This window comes from Dysidea avara, chromosome 4, assembly GCF_963678975.1.
Source record: "Dysidea avara chromosome 4, odDysAvar1.4, whole genome shotgun sequence".
Lineage (NCBI taxonomy): Eukaryota > Metazoa > Porifera > Demospongiae > Dictyoceratida > Dysideidae > Dysidea > Dysidea avara.
Window position 1 is genome coordinate 36230992 of NC_089275.1, and position 12300 is coordinate 36243291.

General features: G+C 36.9%; 1 protein-coding gene across 1 annotated transcript in view; it reads left to right on the forward strand.

The window, feature by feature from the left end:
* Positions 1-11147, forward strand: part of LOC136254844 (ubiquitin carboxyl-terminal hydrolase 19-like) — a 27862-nt gene extending 16715 nt beyond the window's left edge. The window contains exons 20-24 of the mRNA XM_066047605.1: positions 1935-1977; positions 2101-2182; positions 2657-2809; positions 8286-8443; positions 10879-11147. Of these exons, the coding sequence (XP_065903677.1) occupies positions 1935-1977; positions 2101-2182; positions 2657-2809; positions 8286-8443; positions 10879-10976 (534 nt within the window). The 3' untranslated portion in view covers positions 10977-11147. The remainder of the gene's footprint in view (positions 1-1934; positions 1978-2100; positions 2183-2656; positions 2810-8285; positions 8444-10878) is intronic.
* Positions 11148-12300: the final 1153 nt, after the last annotated feature.

A 12300-nucleotide genomic window follows, 5' to 3' on the forward strand; every position in this document is an offset into this window, starting at 1 on the left:
CTCTATAAGGTGATTTGTTTGTAGCTGATCTTTGCAGGTTGATTTGTTTTAGCTGAACTCTCTACAGGGTGATTGCTTGTAGCTGAACTCCTTACATTGTGTCTAGTTTCTAGCTGATGTCTCTACAGGGTGATTTTTTGTAGCTGAACTCTCTACAGGGTGATTTGTTTCTAGCTGATCTCTCTACAGGTAGATTTGTGTTGATTTGTTCATTGCTGATCGCTCTAAAGGTTGATTTGTTGCAGCTGAACACCCTGCAAAGTGTTTTGTTTGTAGCTGATCACTCTAAAGGGTAATTTGTTTGTAGCTGAACTCTCTCCACAGTGACTTGTGTGTAGCTGAATTCTGTGTAACTGAATTCTCTAGAGAGTGACTTAATTGTAGCTGAATTCTCTACACAGTGCATGACTTGTTTATAGCTGAACTTTCTTCAGTCTGACTTGTAATGTTCTGAATCTCTATAGTGATATATTTGCTTAACTCTCCACATAGTGACTGTCTTCTTGCTGAACTGTCTATAAGATTAACTGTTTGCAGCTGAACTCCCTACAGAATAACTTGTGATGTAATAAAATTCTATAATGGAATAAATAAATTAGCCGAATGATCTATTAGGGTGACTGTTCTATTAGAGTATCTCGATCTCGCATTTGCTACACGGAGTTGGCTTTCGAATCATAACTCAGTGGTTTGTAATCCGATTCTTCTGTACTACTGCAAAGACTTTCTATGAAGATTATTCCAGCTATACACCGATTTTCAGCTCATTGCTCTTAGCGGTTTGCCTAGTAGACGTAAAAACTAATACTTTTTTATTACCAAAAATCGATCGCGTAATTGTGACACAGGTTGGGTTTTGTGTCATATCTCTGTGGTCTTTATCTCGATTCCTTTCAAACCACCAAAAGGCACTCCTACGATGGTTACTCCATCTACATAGCAATTTTCAACTCATTCCATGAAGCGGTTTACCCTGTAGGCGTGACAACAAATCGATCTTGTTTTACGCGAATAATCGGTCATAACTCCTGAACCATTCATCGGATTTGTACCAAATTTGATGCTAGGATTCGCCTTTGGACTCCCTTTCTGTGTGCCAACTTTCAAGGCGATCGGAGTACGCGTTTGCTTGTTATAGCAATTTTTGCAAGTGTGCGAAAAGACGAAGAAGAAGAAGAAAAAAAAAACGAAGAAAAAAAAACGAAACTTTGGCAGCTCGTATCTCGGAAATGGCTGGAGCGATTTCCTTCAAATTTGGAATGTAGACTCCCTTGGCTGGCGGGCAACTGTGTAGCAAATTTGGTTCCAATCAGATAAGTGATCACCGAGATACAAAGGTGTGAAAATGACGTTTTCGTTCTTCCTGTCAATATACTCACGGTGTGGCGCGCCGGCTTCTTGGGCCGCACGACACACTACCGTGTGTCTTGATTTTGCGAGCGCTACATACATGAACAAATATGTGATCAACACTCTAAAATAACAGTCATAGTATAATAGACAGATAACATTGTTTTTCTTGAATCACTTGTTTTGTCCCATAGTTCCTGTAGAAAAGAAAATTAAAAGACAGGTAATAAGCTTTAGGACAATTTGGGGTTCAGAAATACTTATGTAGGTAAAAGAAATGATATTTATTCAGGTTGAAAAGGTAAAATCAAGCCCCAGAAAAGTCTGCAAAGATATTTACAACAATTATTTTTATAATGACGCTTAATGACAGCATCAGTTTGAAAAAGATTGTCATTAGCATCATTGTAGAAATTTCTTGACCTCCACATTTGGTACTTCACTTTCCTCCCTGATTTTTTTTAAAGCTGCTGTTGTGTATAGATCACTGTTATCACAACAGCTCTATAGCTTTGTCTTGTGTACCTGGTGTGCTTAGCAATATATGTATATTATTATGTGTATTTTATTGTGTTGTATTACAGTTCTACAAGACTGATAGTAGTTGTTCAACTACCCATACTGATGGTTAGTTAGTTTGTGTAATTACTGTGCGTACGTTATGTGTGTGCCTTTCTTCATTTTGAACAATCTGATCATTTTATAAGTCTCACTGTACGTATGTCTTATCTGGACTTGTATCATGTGTAGATACTAATAATGGACCAGCTACACTGGACAAGTGTCTACATCTGTTCACTGAACCAGAAACATTATCATCTGAAGAGGCATGGTATGTAAACTGTATGTTTGGGCCATCTATGCCAGTTATTGATAAGGCAATGTGGCACTCCATTGGCCCAATGTGCAAACAAATTGCTCACACAAAATGTAAAATATGTAGATGGAACAAAAATAAAGAGCAAATGAGTATGTGTTAGCTAAATGCTAGTCTTGTAATCAACAATCGATCAGTGGCTCTACACGAGCCAACAGATATTCCTACATAAGCGGACATGGCTCCACTTATACCCAGCATTCCCAGTAAGTACCACAGATAGCTATAAATATTAGACTGACTAGTCTTGTCCTCTGTCACGTACTGATTTAATAATATAAGCTCTGCTACTGTGGCAGAAAAGTAGCTGGGTTCCTGGTTACGGCTTGTTTCAATGTACACTGTACTGAAATTTCTCAGTTACACGCATATTTATAATTATTATGTGTCCACATTAATTTTAGAGATCATTGTTGTGTTGTTGTATAGGTATTGTCCAAAGTGTAAGAGTCATCAAGAAGCCATTAAGCAGATGTCACCATGGAAACTACCAAAGATCCTCATTATACAGTTGAAGAGATTCACTTATCAGAATTGTATCTGGAAAGACAAGATAAGCAAAGATGTGTCTTTTCCAATAAAGTTAGTTCCCTGCAAACTCTGCATCTGTTATCATGCATGCATGCGCATACCGTATTTTCTCATAAAGAAGCCGATAAATTCCTGTCTAAATTATAGACCAGGAATTTCCAGGACATTTGGAAACTAAACACGTGGTCTCAAATATAGGCCCAGGCTATTAGTGGAGTCCACTGTTAGTGATTTTAATCGTTTCCCTTGCTGTTACTTCTTCAAACTTGTTAACATTAAATTTAGAACCCTTTGAGGGATGAGGTAATCGCGTGTGTAGTCCATGTGAGTATGCATGCACCAGATATGCGTTTTTCAATTAGCATTCACTTTTCATTTATGCGTTATTTTGGCATTCACTACTTGTACCAGGAACCATGGAAACAGGCTCAAAAAATTAATCACCCATTTTTTTGCAAAACTCCTAATAGAATGCACACCTAATAACCATCCCTTCCCTCTGGTGATTCTTTGCAGTGAGTGTAGGTCCACTAGTAAGCATCAAGTGGTACGTAAGTGTATTTCAGACAAAACTGAAATTTATTCATATTTTTCATATTCATAATATTTTGTTTCGTGGGTATACGTAGCAAAGTTTGCAAGGAAAATTCTGGGATAAAAGCAGCAAAGCATCATAGTTTGGGCTGTTTGTCCAAACTCCATTATGCATGCAAAGCCATTACGCTTACGGTTGAATTTTGCTGGTGTGCACTTCTTGTGATTACCTACTTGATATCTGTTCTATTAAACTCAGTATAAGCTTAATTCTGAACACTTTGTGGCAAGGTGGTTTTTTTTGCTCTATAATTGTTTTAGTATACGGGTTAACTCTAATAGAGCAGTCACGTAAATACAAAAACAATGCAGTCAATTGTCTTTGTATTAGGTATCCAATATGCATACCATATAACGACAAAACTTTGACAGATATTAGTCTAGTTATTTAAACTCTAGCTTGTATTAGAAAATTTACACATAATTCCTTTGATGTCTAGAGGCTACTAAATCCAATAGAAACCTATGGCAGGATTACTAACTAGTTAGTAACCTGTGGTCTAGCTCGTGGTTGTTTACTACATTGATCAAACGAATATCGGCAAAGCCAAATACAAAATATCCTTCCTGTTAGCTTACTTTCTGTTTTTAAAATTTTAAAATTATTTTTTATCTGCTTTTCTGGACAAGGCACGCATCATTGGGCCGATGCACTGTTGTGGTGCTGACACTATCAACTCGAAGAGTGGGTCTTGATACCAACAGCCGCAGTTTGCTACTTTCTGTTCACTCTTTCTGTACTCGCTTCACTCAGAGAAAGTTTCTAAACTGCTTAGAATGAGCCGACACACCGCTTCACGACATAGCTACTGTACACCATGCTGCAAAGTTAGTGTGGCGCTGACACAATTAATAAACTCGAAGGGTATCTCTTGATGCTAACAGCCGTTTTGCCACTTGTTAAAGCTTGCTTTTTGGATGGTGTGACGCTGACACCTGGAAGGGTAAATCTCGATGCTAGTACCCACAGTGCCACTTTCTCTTGATCTTTCTTTGTCTGCTTCGCTCAGAGAAACTTTCTAAACTACTTAGAATGAGCCAACTTTGATTTCTATGCTATTTAGCGCCCCTCTGACGATGTGAACTCAGCTACCTACTTTGTCATTGGGTCGCTAAATCGCATAGAAACCTTGTCGGCTCGTTCTAACTATAACGTAGGAGACACTGTATGCCAAAAAATTGACTGCATGTAGAATGCCATTGCTCTCTCCAAAACAATGTTTGTTATCAATAAATCAAATCCATTAATGGATTAATAAAAAGTGCACAAACTAGATAAAGGAAAATTTTAATAGGGGAATAGTGATTGCTAAAAAAAGCCACCTAACGAGGATGGACTGCTAGATGGCAATGTAAACAACAAATCCATATTTGACTCGAATCAAAGTGATAAATGGAGCATGTCAGAGAAGGGTATACCATCCCAACAATCCCTTCTTGTTTATGGCTTTTTCCAGCAATCCCTGTTCCCCAATTAAATTTATTCATCTAGTTTATATAGCCAACACACTGTATAAACATTCTCTATGCTTACTGTAATGGCATTCTACCATGACTCAAATTTAATTAAATACTGGGCATCACTTGACTAACTGACCTATCCGAAATAAACACCCAGTCTCAATTAAAAGCGTTACATATACATTTACATGCTGGGTCAGAAATACTGGAAATGTAATAAAGCTTTTATATGAGGAAATACGTTACCTAATATCCAACAGTTTATGAATAATATTTCCTACTTATGTGACCGGGTCTGCAAGAACACGACACAATCACGCAAGCCTATTGCACCCACCATATCAGTTTTTAAAAAAGAAGTTAGATGACTTGTGGCTTGTCACAGGATATGGATATGGACAAAGGCCTATTTTTGTATTACTTGTGTGTATATCCATTAACTATATAACCAAGTACTAAGAATAATAAGAAATGCAGTTAAAATTATGTCACAAATAATAATAACGAAATAAATAAATAATGTTTGAGAAAACTACATGGCCTAAGGCTTCGCACTCACCGGGAATAGAATCCATGTTGTATGAAGAGACAATCGTATAATAGGCGAGTGTTTTCGTGGAGATGCTAGAAATGGTATGACGATTCTATTTAACGTCGATCAAAACAGTTAGCACGTGACGCCCACTACTAAGCAGGCGGATTCAAATACCTATTTAGACGAGCAAACTACTGTTCTTGTTTTTGAAAGTGTTGCCAGCTGGCACATTTAAGTCTCAAGTTGCCATGCCGGCTGCCAGTGCAGGGTTGTCCTCGGGTAGCAACACCAACGCGAAGGAAGTTTGCCATGCCAGCTGCACAATAACAGGATTAATAGCGGTATGTTCGTTTGTATTGTTTACTTGTATTTTATATTTTTCTGGCTTGCTAGGCTCTGGTTGGTTTGGCTGTCTGTTTGTACTAATGTATTGTAAAAAGTGTGGTATGTTTTCTTGTATTGTACATTTTGCCTTTACCTGGCTTACTATGCTCTGGTTGGCTTGGCTGTCTTACTTTACCTGGTTCACCTGGCTTGCATACTCCTACAGTATACGTATTGTGTATCTCCTGCAAGTTGTGTATGCATATAGTGTGTACCCATCACTGTGCCATTGTCACACCACTGACGAACCCTATAGAGCGGTTGCACAAATAATTACATTAGACATGCTTAGAAAAACGTGTGGCAAGAATTCATTGCCACAATGCATGAAAATTGCGTATTCAATTCTACTGCCACAACGCAAGTATGGAGCTTTGATACTACAGTGTTACATTCACCTATTATAAGGTATTAATATACTATAGTATGTACAGGTTGAGCTGAATCCTGAAAAACAGCTAAAAATTTAAAGTGGATTTTTTCTCAACACAGTTAACATTTCAGCCAACCAGATGATTAGTGATAGCAGCAAAGGTGTCAACAACAGACATGTACAGTTTGGCTCCATTACAAGTTCGGGAAAGAGCTATAACGGACAATGTACTTATATGGCTTCACCATAGGGAATATATTGTGAACATTTTGATTGGCCATAAATATTATGTCAGACATTTGGATTTTGAAATATTTTTAGCGGATCAAGCAGTACTACAAATGAGCCAAATTTCAAGATCGTGTGTAATTGTATCCATGAGTTATTAAATGTTTTTGAGGATTCAGCTCAACACGTACATACTATAGAAGGACGAGAACGTAGCTGGTCTGGTTTCTGAAATTACAATAAAATTCCACTTTTTGCTGGCACACTCACGAAGCCAGATGCCTATTCACGTTTACCGTTGTGTTAAAAGAGTATTTTCTGACACAATTACGAAGAAAGAAAGCGGTTTAGCCTCACCATATCAACTTACAGGTAGACCTGTTTCGAAAAATGCGTTGGGGAATACATGCTATTTTCGACATGTAGCCACAAAGCAGACCGACTATGCTCTCACTACTCTAGTATGTTAGTACCTGATAACAGATGATTATCAACACCGACATAGTTTGGCTGTTAGTCACTCTACAATATCAAGAAAATGAAACACGCAATTTGCAATTTTCCCAACGCCTGGCTGTACAAATGCCACATGTTTTTGCCACACGTTTCAGTTGAACGCCGCACCTGTGACGTCACATGCAACCACTCTATTTAGCTACCGGTGGGTGATCTCTAGTTGATGTTGATACTGTGCTGTATATTGGCTACATACTTCCCTGTAGCTGAATAATATTCATCTTTGGTGATGTTGCCAACAATGTATTATATACTGCAATAATGTATAGTTCTCTCCTGTATGTTTTGTATGCCTATATACTGTATATACATCAATGTGCCATTGCCACACCAATGATGTACTGGCACTTGGCTACCTGGCCTCTAGTTATGATGCCACTATTGTGTTATATCTGTCACTATTGTGACATATCGAGATCATAATTATTTTGATTGTGCCTTCACCACTTAGTCGCATGCATGCCTCACCAGGAGGTTGTCGTGTTGGTGTATGTACTTGGTTGTATGTGACCCGGTCCTAGTAATAATAATAATAAAATTAATGGATGAAATACTTGTGTATTATTGAAAACATTCCGTACATATTTTGAACGCATTTTTCTTTGTAAAGGAACAGATTAACAATGATATCATCTGATTCGCCTACTCAAGAGTTCATTTCATTGCAGTAGTCCCAAGGACATGCAAGTTATGGGTGTTATTTTTTTATGTCACACCAAAGTGATCATACATGATTGATCTTTCTTCACAAATTTTTCCTTTGTATGTAGTGAAGAAAGGTGATGAAAGGAATAACTTACCCAGTAATAGATTCCCCTATTCATGGTGAACATGATGGTGCAAATTTCAACTCCTTACATTATTCTGTTTATAAGTTACAACCGTTTTAGTAAGTGCCTGTAATTTATTTTTCCTATACTGCCTGTACAAATCGATCTTTCTATTGTTGCTACTTTGTAGAGCTGTAGCTCCAAACGTTATTGGCATATGAGGCTGAAACTTTGCCACAGGATACACTTGGCTAAGTAGATTATAACTACCATAAATGGGGAAAGTTTCACACTTTTCACGGTTTCAAGGTAAAACCACGAACGTTTTCCCGATAAATCGATAATTTACAGTGTACTATATAGCTATGTTTTAAGCTCTACTGTGAAACTTTCACCACGAATAGTCACAGTAAGCCTTAACCACAAAACTTTCGCCCAGCAAAACTTTTCCCGTTTGCAGCATTTAATAAACAGGAATTCGAAAAATGTACAACTGTGTCGGGTTTTCGCACATATACGTATTAATGGTAAGAAATTATGAAATCACATCAATTCACATCAGATGCAAATTGGTCATTGTATAGCTGTTATTGTTTCTGTATGTGCACTACATACTGTACTGTATGTGCAAATGCTGAATGTTATCAATGCTTACTTACCACACAGGGGACTGGACATGTCCAAGTATATGGCAGAAGGTGCATTAAAAGATACTTCACAAAGCAGTCACCCACCAGTATATGACCTGTATGCTACTGTGAACCATTTTGGTTCAGTGTTCTTTGGTCATTATATGGCATATATTAGACCACATGAAAATGAAGGTGAGTTGTGAATGTGCGTGCGTACACATGTGCGTGTGTGCATGCATGTGTCTTTGCATATCCATGTACCGACAATGGTCATTTGCCTACCAAATGAGTTTGTGACTGGACAACTGAAAAAAAAATTGCAAAGTTTGGGTGTATTTAACCATCTATGCCTTACCATATAACAGGTAATTTTCGAAGAGTTCTTATTTTTGGATATGCTCTTCTGTTCAAAAATAAATCAACAAGACCTGCTGTTCTTTGAAAATAAATACCCACAATTATCCTTCACATGATCAAAATACCCACAATACCCACAATAAATAAATACCCACAATTAATACCCACAATTAATACCAAAAATAAATACCCACAATTATCCTTCACATGATCAAACATTTTGACGTGGACATGTACTGTAATTGCTCATGTTTACTGTAAGCATCAATAGCCAGTAAACAACTGAACCAAAACTGCCATTGTTGAGAATCAATGTCCTCTGCTGCAATTCTAGCATAGGCATTAGGGTTGCTAGTATCCATATCAGGCCAATACTGCTGTTTTCCTTAGATATTGGAATGTATTGCTGCAGGTACCGGCTATCATTTGTGCCAGATGGAAATGACATCGTTTGTACAACAAGCCTATGTCACAGGCATGATAAATGCTTGAAAGCATCAAGCACAATGCTAGTAATAACATTCTTCTATGCTGAAAATTTCTTTGTGAAAATGCAATTCGATATACTCTAATAGAACAGTCAGTAACTTTAATAGAGCAATCAGGTTAGCAGTTTGTCATGATTATCTTATTAGAGTATTTATAGTAGTATTTCTGTGACAACCATTGTATTTAGACTTCTTCTCAACCCATAGTAGAGCATAGAATACTTTACTAACTGCTGAACTGGTTTGTACGTCTAGTGAATCTTGACAGTTAGTCACTTCGCCATGCGCTCATTACAATGAATTGTCCATTATTGTGTAAAATTTGTACAGAAGTACCGTGGACTACACAAATAAATATATTGATATATGGATGTGTGCAGTGATGAAGTAGCCAGGGTACTTGGTATCGCTACTAGTACTTGCAAGATAAGTACTTGGTACTTGAAGTATCGGTAAAAAGTGGAATTGGTACAGCCCTAATAGGCATAATAGAATTTGCTCCACTTGAGACTTTCTCTCCAGTGCATAGGTATGGGGATTGTTCCACCAGTAAGTCAGTTGTTGGCAAGCATGCAGATGTATCTTTTGTAATTTGTAGCATGAATTTCGTGAAATCCATGCAGACTTAGAAATATAACATAAAGTCCTCAAAATTAATACATTTGAAATTCAGAGTTATGCATTTTCTGTAAAATTTTCTGCTTCGAAAATAACCCACTATATGGTAAATTTTCATTTATAGCATTTTGAATTCGGTAGCGTTTTTCCATCCTCTAATGTTTGAGTGAAAATGGTCAGGTCAGGCAACATGCCTAACTAATTTTAACATAAATAGGTATGAAAATCCCATATAAACTATGATTAATTCGACTATTAATTACCACCACTACTATGTATGTTCATCACCAGTTAGAGTATCATCCTTTTAGATGTAACTACATATATCCATGCACAAAATAAAGTTATTTGTGCTTTCCATCGTAGGCCACAATACATTTGCTTATCATCCATCAAGTGATGTGTTTATTAGAAAATTTCTGCAATGCAAGTGGTACATAATTGAGTTTTTATTTCAGCTTCATATTTCTGGTGATACCAGATAGTTGTAATATGGAGTCACTGTGGTTATTCATACAGCACTGTTGTGTGAATATTTATTTTACTATTCGTATGGTAATCATCCATCATAACTGAACACACTAGGTAAGTTTTTGGTGGGTTTGAAGTGAGCTAGGGTTGGCATGCCTTCCGGCCTCAGCCTGCCTCGAACTTATGGGTAGCTACGTAGTATAGTGGCGTAGCATAGTGGCAGAAATGTAACCTGATGTAGAGGGTCCTGGGTTTGATTCTCCAAGGTGTAGCCCTTTTTTCGGGACCCTCTTTGTCTAAGTTTTACTTTTAAGCTCATGACTGCCGTACATATAGCAACAGCCTTTGTGATGTGGGGTCTTCCACACACATCCAATTATATGAACTGAGAGACCATGCATAACTTTTATTCAACGTAATGTACAAATCTGAAAATTTCTCCACTCAAATTTTCTCCACTCAAATTTTCTCCACTCATTAAGCTATACTGCTGACCAAATTTCAAGTCAACATACGTACATGTAGTTATTATGATCTAAAGTTGTGAATTGCCAAAGTTGATAAATTTGATCTGTGTGGAAGACTCTTGTTTGCAAATCCAGTCACGAATATACATCTAATCTGATACATCATCTATACATCTGGCATGTGATCAAAATTATGTAATGTAATTATTTCTCTTATTCCCTTCAGAATGGATATTGTATGATGATGATAGAGTTCAGAAGAGTAGAGCTGCTGATGTCAGCAATCAACATGCTTACTTGTTATTTTATAGGTTGAGAAATTGATCAATGTATAACTGTGTATGCTGTTTTGTAGTAATGTATAGGCAATGTATTGAGCTGTTTGTATTTGTGTTACACCTAATAAGTAATGCATCCTTCAAAATGATGTTTTGATTACACATTATGTAACACCAATATAATATGCAATTTCTAAAAATTAATGTAAAACTGTTGTTGCACTATTACTAAGTTGAGCTGTATAATCATAATGATAAATCCTGATACGTATGTGTCCGTGAAGAAATACATCATGTGGGGCACAAGACAGTTATTATTTTCACTCAAAGACAAAGCAGCTCAGTGTGGTGCATCATTCAAACTGCAGTAATACTCCATGTTTGCTGGAGGATCAAGTCACCACTGATGTGTCTGGAATATTTTCTACATCCAAGTGTCAAGATTGTTGACTCCTTTCTATCCCTTAGTTTCAAATTTATGAATGAAGTTACAAAGACAGATTTCTTCTGTAAGTTTTTGTCACAGCTGTGCACATGACAGCGTAGTTTGCTATCATAAGTATACTACATGCAATATTACTGTGTTGTTTTCCATAATATCATATGCTTGGAGTGTAATGGTTTGAAATAAGAACAAGAGGCACGTGTAATAAAAAGAGACTAGATTAATATGTAAGATTATTATATTTTAATTTCAACATATTTCCCACACAAAAACTTTCTAACAAATCAATAATCTTTCCCACTATTAGAAGGATACTGACAGCCTGTGCATGCATTTAGCAATGAGTCAGAACGAACATTAAAAACTGCACTGCTTGAAGGTTCTTAGTTTACTAATTTGTTAAGATGCCTTACTGTAGATATACTGATAGTAAAGTGTCAGTAGACTTGTATATGGAACATAATTATTTTACTAAGTTTTAAACTCTCAGTAAAACATCAGTGAATGCGGGTTTACTGAAAAACTACTAAAATAACAAACAATTAACTGTTCCATGTACTGGGGATATACCACTGTAGTAAACTAAGATACTTCAAGCAGTGCTGTTTCCCACAGAAAACTCTGGGGCTGGTCAAGACTACATCCTTAACCTCATGATTGCAGTCTATATAAGTCAACTTTGAACAGGCTGTAGGACCAGGTGTCCTATATACAGACCTTCAGCACTTGTGCTCTAAAGCCTTAATAAATAAAATTTTTAAAAAAGTCAACAGTAACGCACCTTGGGATTTACAACCAGATTATTAATTTTGTTTTTTGGTAAAATTCACTGCTTTGCTGACATTTATGATGTCCCACACTACTGGAGGATTTAGTCAATTGCAAGAAGGATATACTGAAAGTCTGGTCAGAAACTTAGTAGCAA